At 43.0% G+C, this 8,244-nt stretch overlaps 1 protein-coding gene across 2 annotated transcripts; it reads left to right on the top strand.

Moving 5' to 3' along the window:
* The first annotated feature begins 201 nt into the window (after positions 1-201).
* On the top strand, positions 202-7,925 carry coq7 (coenzyme Q7 homolog, ubiquinone (yeast)). Of its 2 annotated transcripts, none has more exons than XM_055906611.1 (6): positions 202-678; positions 4,461-4,642; positions 4,894-5,008; positions 5,275-5,414; positions 5,873-5,941; positions 6,478-7,925. In XM_055906611.1, exons 1-6 carry the CDS (start codon positions 546-548, stop codon positions 6,553-6,555), a joined length of 717 nt encoding a protein of 238 aa, XP_055762586.1. In that variant the 5' UTR covers positions 202-545; the 3' UTR covers positions 6,556-7,925. The 2 variants fall into 2 exon arrangements, with proteins under 2 accessions (XP_055762586.1, XP_055762587.1); XM_055906612.1 differs by lacking the exon at positions 202-678 and adding an exon at positions 3,867-4,086.
* The last annotated feature ends 319 nt before the right edge of the window (positions 7,926-8,244 follow it).

The raw sequence follows: 8,244 nt of genomic DNA, 5'->3' as shown, positions 1-8,244 counted from the left end.
CATTCACTGTGGCTAAACTGTGAATTGTTGCTCCACACCAAATGAAAGTTATTGGATATTTCTAGGCTTCTGAAGTTGTCTCAAGTTGTGTGGCCTAATATGTTTGTATAAGACTGCCATCTATGGGTCACATAGGGAAATACTGATTATTATTTCATAACTGAAACAATAACAGCAAAGAGAGTCCCTGATAACAGCATACAGCAGTGGAGGCTGCTGAGGGGAGGATGGTTTATAATAACGGATGGAATGGAGTCAGTGGAATGGTATCAACCTCATGGAAACCATGTATTTGATACCATTCCATTGACGTCATTCCAGCCATTATTATTGCAAGGACCGACGCCGGGGATGAGAAGCAGGTACGGGGAGTTACACATTTAATGAGGAACAGACAGGTAACAGGACAGGACCAGCGTCAGCACACGGGTAAACAAGGACATATGACAATCAATGCAGAAGCAAGGAACAGAGCGGTGAACCAGACAGATATAGGGAAGGTAATGACAGAGGTGATTGAGTCCAAGTGCGTCCAATAATCGCTGATGCGTGTGACGGGGAAGGCAGGTGTGCGCAATGCTGGGGAGCCTGGTGCCTTCGAGCTCCAGGGGGGAAGATTGGGAGCAGGCGTGACAATTATGAGTCGTCCTCCCCTCGGCAGCCTCCACTGGCATACAGGTAGTTTAAGTTATATTCCCAATGCCTCGCTACTGTATATAGCCTGTCTTTTTACTGTTGTTTTATTTCTTTACTTACCTATTGTTCACCTAATATCTTTTTTGTACTATTGGTTAGAGCCTGTAAGTAAGCATTTCACTGTAAAGTCTACACCCGTTGTATTCAGCGCACGTGACAAATAAACGTTGATTTGATTAGACTGAAAGGTTGTGAGGTTGATCAGCCCACTGTTATTTTTCTAGATGAATGTTGGGAAAATACTAGTAGACAAGGCAGTGGCTTTGGATGAACAGTTGGAAAGCTTGCTGAGGAGAGTGGTATGAGGGAGTTGGAATTTGGCCCTTCTGTGGTGATGGGGGATGTTCCTCCGTGGTTACTACTGGCTCTTATTGTTGATCTAACCTTGGGGGGACATTTTTTTAAGATTGGCCTGATGTCAGTGATATAGGAAAACTGGTTGACAATTAAATTGGTAGACGGTTTTCTGCATTTTTACCGCATTTCACAGATGGCTCCAAGGACCCAGATAGGGGTCGCACTTTCATGAATTTGATTTGCAGATACAGTATGTAGAAGACAAACAGATTAACTGTCTGTATACTCTGTTGGAATGTTGGCGATAGTAGCTGCCCTCCAGTGCAGTGGAGGATGTTCAACCTGTCACAATTGTGCTCGGATTTTTACAACTGCGACCTGGTCAAGATAAAGCATAGCAGTGCGACAAAAACAACACAGAGTTACACATAAACAAACGTACAGTTGATAACACAAAAGAAAAGAAAAATAGAAAGATCTATGTACAGTGTGTGCAAATGTAGGGAGGAAGGCAATAAATAAGCCATAGAGGCAAAAATAATTACGATTTAGCATTAATAATGGAGTGATAGATGTGCAGATGATGATGTGCAAGTAGAGATACTGGGGTGCAAAAGAGCAAGAGGGTAAGTAATAATATGGGGATGAGGTAGTCGGGTGTGCTATTTACAGATTGGCTGTGTACAGGTATAGTGATCGGTGAGCTGCTCTGACAGCTGATGCTTAAAGTTAGCGAGGGAGATATAAGACTGCAGCTTCAGAGATTTTTGCAATTCGTTCCAGTCATTGGCAGCAGAGAACTGGAAGGAAAGGCGGCCAAAAGAAATGTTGGCTTTGGGGATGACCAGTGCAATATACCTGCTGGAGCGCGTGCTATGGGTGGGTGTTGCTATGGTGACCAGTAAGCTGAGATAAGGCGGAGCTTTACCTAGCAAAGACTTATAGATGACCTGGAGCCAGTGGGTTTGGCGGCGGATATGTAGCAAGGGCCAGCCAACGAGAGCATAGAGGTCGCAGTGGTGGGTAGTATATGGGGCTTTGGTGACAAAACGGATGGCACTGTGATAGACTGCATCCACTTTGCTGAGTAGAGTGTTGGGGGCTATTTTGTAAATGACATAGCCCAAGTCAAGGATCGGTAGGATAGTCAGTTTTACGAGGGAATGTTTGGCGGCATGAGTGAAGGAGGCTTTGTTGCGAAATAGGAAGCCGATTCTAGATTTCATTGTGGATTGGAGATGTTTAATGTGAGTCTGGAGGGAGAGTTTACAGTCTAACCAGACACCTAGGTATTTGTAGTTGTCCACATATTCTAAGTCAGAACCGTCCAGAGTAGTGATGCTAGTCGGGCAGGAGGGTGCGGGCAGAAATCGGTTGAAGAGCATGCACTTAGTTTTACTAGCATTTAAAAGCAGTTGGAGACCACGGAAGGAGTGTTGTATGGCGTTGAAGCTCATTTGGAGGTTTGTTAGCACGGTGTAGATACTGTATGTATTTACTCATTTATCTTCTGGCAAATCTAATAGGAGTGATCTACTAAGTAGTTCTTGATACAGTTTTAAAACTTTTGCAAATGTATCAAAAATGAAAAACGTAAATATTTAATTTGCATAAGTATTCAGACCCATCGCTGCACAGCTATTTTCAGGTCTCTCCAGAGATGTTCGATCGGGTTTAAGTCCGGGCTCTGGTTGGGCCACTCAAGGACATTCAGAGACTTGTCCGAATGCCACTTGTCTTGGCTGTGTTCTTAGAGCGCTCTGGAGCAGGTTACTCTCTGTACTTTGCTCCGTTAATCTTTCCTTCCATCCTGACTAGTAACCCAGTCCCTGCCGCTGAAAAACATCCCAAGAGCATGATGCTGCCACCACCATGCTTCACCATAGGGATGGTGCCAGGTTTCCTCCAGACATGACGCTTGGCATTCAGGCCAAATAATTTAACCATGGTTTCATCAGACCAGAGAATCTTGTTTCTCATGGTCTGAGAGTCTTTAGGCAAACTCCAAGCGGGCTGTCAAGGGCCTTTTACTGTTTAGTGGCTTCAGTCTGGCCACTCTACCATAAAGGCCTGATTGGTGGAGCGCTGCAGAGATGGTTGGAAGGTTCTCCCATTTCCACAGAGGAACTCTGGAGCTCTGTCAGTGACCATCAGGTTCTTGGTCACCTCCCTGACTAAGGCCCTTCTCCCCTGATTGCTCAGTTTGGCCGGATGGCCAGCTCTAGGAAGAGACTTGGTGGTTCCAAACTTCTTCCATTGAAGTATGATGGGGACCTTCAATGCTGCAGAAATGTTTTGGTACCGTTCCTCAGATCTGTGCCTCGACACAATCCTGTCTCGGCGCTCTACGGACAATTCCTTCGGCCTCATGGCTTGGTTTTTTTCTCTGACATGCCCTGTCAACTGTGGGACCTTATAAAGACAGGTGTGTGCCTTTCCAAATCATGTCCAATCAATTGAATTGACCACAGGTGGACTCCAATCAACCTTTAGAAACATCTGTAGGATGATCAATGGAAACAGGATGCGCCTGAGCTCAATTTCGAGTCTCATAGCAAAGGATCTGAATACTTATGTAAATAATGTATTCCTGTTTTTCTTTTTTTATACATTTGCGAACATTTCTAAAAACCTGATTTTGCTTTGTCATTATCGGGTATTGTGTGTAGATTGATGAGGACAAACATGTATTTTATCCAGTTTAGAATAAGGCTGTAACATAACAAAATGTGGAAAAAGTCAAGTGGCCTGAATACTTTTCGAATGCACTGTATATAACAATGTAGAGTTAATGTAAACCGTGACTGACCATACATTCCAGGACAGTAGGTGGCGGCATGCACCTTAAACCTTTATTTGCGGGCCGCATTTAAACCATGGAAGAAGTTTACGTCATTTGACTGCGCCATCTCCACAAGCAGGCACATTTCAATGACAACCTGCATATGTAACATATATTAATTACAGAATAATAGAGCCAAATAACTATTCACTTAACAATGCAACGAGCCGTTTTTGCACATATTGCATTGCATGACTGGACGCATGTTTTCAGTCCTTTGAGGATACGACAATGTTGTTTGAAGCACAGAGGTAGGCACTCAATGCTGTTTAGCTAGCTACAATGCTAAAAACAAGTCTGCTCAGGGTTCATACATGAATGCTGACCTACGAATGGCTTAGCTAGTCATATATAATGTGTCAGTGGTCAGTTTCTGTCTTGCTTGCATCCTCAAAGCAGCTCAAGTGAGCTTTGCAGCTAGAGCTAGTTATTAGCTAACGTAACGTTAACTAACTTAGCTGGCAATTTCACCTTTTGTTTACATGGTGCTTTTGTAAGGGGTGAGACACTTCGGTCGTTATAGCTATGTTGCTCTACAGAAAAAAAAACTGTAATGCAGGTGACATGTTCGACTGCAAAGTAATATAGCTACATATTTTAATAAACTTTTTCGTCCTGTTTAAAGCACTACCAGTACAGCTCAGTTCTCGGGCATACAGTGTGATACCGCCCCCGCGCGACGAAGCAGAGAAGGGTCTGCTGCACAGTATGTTGCGGGTGGACCACGCAGGGGAATACGGTGCCAACCGCATCTACGCCGGCCAGATGGCAGTGTTGGGAAGGTCACAGACAGGACCGCTTATTCAGGTATTGGTAGTCTGCATTACACATGCACAGATGTAGCTACTTTTCTTGCGGAGGACAACAGCCTTAACTACTTGTTTTGTTTTTTAGATGAGTCACTATTGGCTCCCATTCCAGTATCCCCAAAGTTAACTTTATGACAACAATTCAAGTGAATGGATGTAATCATGTTGTCAGTGCTTGGTGACTCACAAAAACAAAATGTTGACATTCCAGGATCCTCAATTATATATTCATTTTCACTATGCTTCAAGGAAATGTGGGATCAAGAGAAGAAGCATCTTGCCAAATTCAATGAGATCCTTGCAGAGAACAGAGTTCGCCCAACGTTGCTGTTGCCCCTCTGGAACGTTGCAGGTTTTTTACTAGGTAAGGAACACCGCTTCACTCCATACAGTCAACAGGTGTCACATATGCCTGACAAATAAACAAAGGGAATGGATGTATATTTTACATTCTAAAATAAGTAGCCTAGATTTAATGAATTAAAATGGGTCTGTAGGTAAGTACTTAACAAATGCAATTGTAATGTATACTGTGTCTGTGAGTTTTGTTGCAATGAGACAATAATCCAATACAACAGTATGATACATATGGTACTCGGGGGATTGACCATATTCTGTTTGTCCCCGCAGGAGCGGGTACCGCTCTACTGGGTAAAGAAGGGGCCATGGCCTGTACTGTGGCTGTGGAGGAGAGCATCTCAGAGCACTACAACAGCCAGATCAGAGCCCTCATGGAGGAGGACCCAGACAGATACGTAGAGCTGTTAAAAGTAAGATAATGAACCATCCCTCATACCATGGGCCCTGGAGTTTTTCCTGACCAGGAACAACTCTGGGCTCTATCAAGAAAAACTCTGTGCCCCAGCTAGGACTCTTGGTTGACAGTAGCTTCTATAGCCACAAAGTCAGATTCCACAGCCACAAAGTCAGGTTCAACAGCCAAAAAGTCCAAATGTAGGCTTTTTGGTCTTTCATTTAAGGTTAGGCATAAGGTAGGCAGTGTGGTTAAGGTTAGGGTAAGTTTTGAAATCAGATTTTAAGAAGAGAAATTGTAGAAATGGGTGGGATTTATGACTTTGTGGCTATAGTGGCTAGTGACGACCCTTGTACTTTCCTGGTCAGGTAAAACCCTACCCCTATAATTTACTAATGCATACTGTACTTTGTCTTGAGTGTTTGTTGTCTTGATTTCTGAGAAGTGAATGTGGCCATTTTATTTTCCATACAGTTAATAAAGGAATTCCGAGATGATGAGATGGAACATCATGATACAGGACTGGAGCACGATGCTGAATCTGTAAGCCCTCTTTCTCACTTTGATCTTTAGGTTTTACTCTATTTAATCTTTTGGTTAAGCTTCTGTTGTTATGCTGTTATTGACAACAGCTATGGCTGGTGGAGTGAATCTTAATTGAGTTCAGTTCTAATAATAATGAATCATAATTTGTTACATTTCTAAAGCGCTTTCCATTGAATCTCAAAGCGCCTCGAGCAAAAAATCAAGCAACCAATATATCATGATCGGTGAATAATGATGTTATTGTGTTATGTTGTTGCATAGTGATGTCTCAGTGTTTCCCAGTCTTTTTAACTTGTGGTTTATTGTCCCTGGATCATTATGGGGTTTCCTTTAAATTTGTTCCATAAAAACAAGGAAGGGATTCCGTCTCATTATCTCCCACTCAAATGCTTTGATTCCTCCAAAACTGAGTCATGGTGGGAAAGATTGCATGCGGCTTGGGAACACTGTGGTGTTACATTCCTTCACTGTTTACTGTCAAACATCATATACTTTGAACTCTTCTGATAAAGGTTTTCTTTCTATTGTTTTAGCTACCCGGATACAAGCTTTTGAAGAGTGCAATACAACTTGGCTGCACAGCCGCAATATTTGTGTCTCAGCGCCTTTAAAGTAATAATTAATTAAGTTTCTCAAAGATGGTTTTCTAAAAAATATAATGATTTAAGTGATGTAAATGGATATGTAAATTGTATTAGTAAAGTGAACCTGGCTACTTTATACAATGTAATAGTCAGTGCACTTTTCCAAAAAAGGACTCCCATAAAAAATAGATGTGTTTTTTGTCCAATTGTAACCTAGATGTTGTCATTTACTTCAAGGCTAGCACTAGCAGCCAAACCATATAGGTACCAGCTCAATGCTGAAACCTCTGAGTTGGCATCCTAGAATAAGCAAGTTGTCAAAGAGATATTGGTGGGAAAGTTGGTGTAATTCTACCCTCTGTCTGGTCTAGGTGATGGGGATAGTGTGTTATCCTGCTATACTAAGGTATTGTGGTCATCACTGACAGAGCTGGAACCTACCTTCCTTATCTAGTTCATTTTGTAACATCATTGATACTAAGTAATGTACTACACACTGTAATTACCTATCTGTTATGTTTAATTATTTGAATGATTAATCACCTTTCCACTGCAACCCCCACCCCCCCATGCCTTTGTTATTCCCCGAAAGATACATATCTAACATAGCTCTAACGAGGACATATCGATATTGGCATTGTCACGCCATCACCGTACCTTTCAACAAACTATCCTCTTTCACACATTATGTGTCATAAATCACAATGAACAATGGCTTGTCAGTCCAGGTAAATGGTTAAGCCTCTTACACAGCTGTTCCAGTACAGTAGATCAGAGTGGAAGAAGGATTGACAACTGACGGGTGCTGGCAGTGGGGTCTAGCTAATCTATGCTGTTCAGCGCTGCAGAGAAAAGTGTTCCGGTGGTTCAGTTTACTCCCCAGAGACCCCTGTATTGACTATAGGGATTGAAGTGTCCTTATAGTATGTTTCCCTACTGACCTAGTGCCTGAGATCTGCCCTAGCCACTTCAGATGCAGTGTATAGTACACATCAGTTAGCACAGAGAGACGTATTGACCTTCATTCCACTTGCAATGTCTACGACAGAATGTAAAGTAGCAAAGAGAGAATACAAGTAGCTGTGTTGTTGGTGCAACAAAGAGGGTCAAAAGGAACAGTGTGATATCATTTTTATGATGTATATTATTCTTCCGACAGTACCTATCCTGCTCTGTGCCTTGTATGCGAGGGTGCCTCTGGCATCCAAGCCATAGCCCACTTGTGTGTTTTCTGCCCCTGCCGGCCCATGAACTGCCCGCTGAACTGTTTTCTGCCCCAATGTCGAGAGACGGGCTTTTGTCTTGACATGAGACTACTGTAGATGTCTGAAAAAAATCGGACAAACTTTAATTTGGAAGTGTAACATCCTTTTAAACTTCACTAGGCATTGTGTGTATGTGTGTGTCAGTGTTTGTTTCGCCACCTGTACCCCAGCTGTTTTCTGCCCCTACCAGCCCAGGAACGGCCCACTGAGGAGTCATTTCTCACTGGGGCCAGGCCGCTGGTTCTCAGGCAGGGAGTTATTTTCCCCAGCATGAGTTCAGAGGAGTTTTTTTTAGATGGGGTGGGTTTACGTATCAGACCTGACCCTAAAGGTTAACGTGCTGTAGCTCTGCTCTTTTTGTGCCCTCTGCCTTAAAAATAGCCCCTCCCCCCCACCCATGTAAATCACCGAGCGGGCCGGCTGGCACACACCCCAAGATGGACAAAACTAC

The sequence above is a fragment of the Salvelinus fontinalis genome, chromosome 40 (genome assembly GCF_029448725.1).
Source record: "Salvelinus fontinalis isolate EN_2023a chromosome 40, ASM2944872v1, whole genome shotgun sequence".
NCBI lineage: Eukaryota > Metazoa > Chordata > Actinopteri > Salmoniformes > Salmonidae > Salvelinus > Salvelinus fontinalis.
The sequence above is the reverse complement of the archived record's forward strand: the minus strand, read 5'-3'. Positions and strand labels throughout refer to the sequence as shown.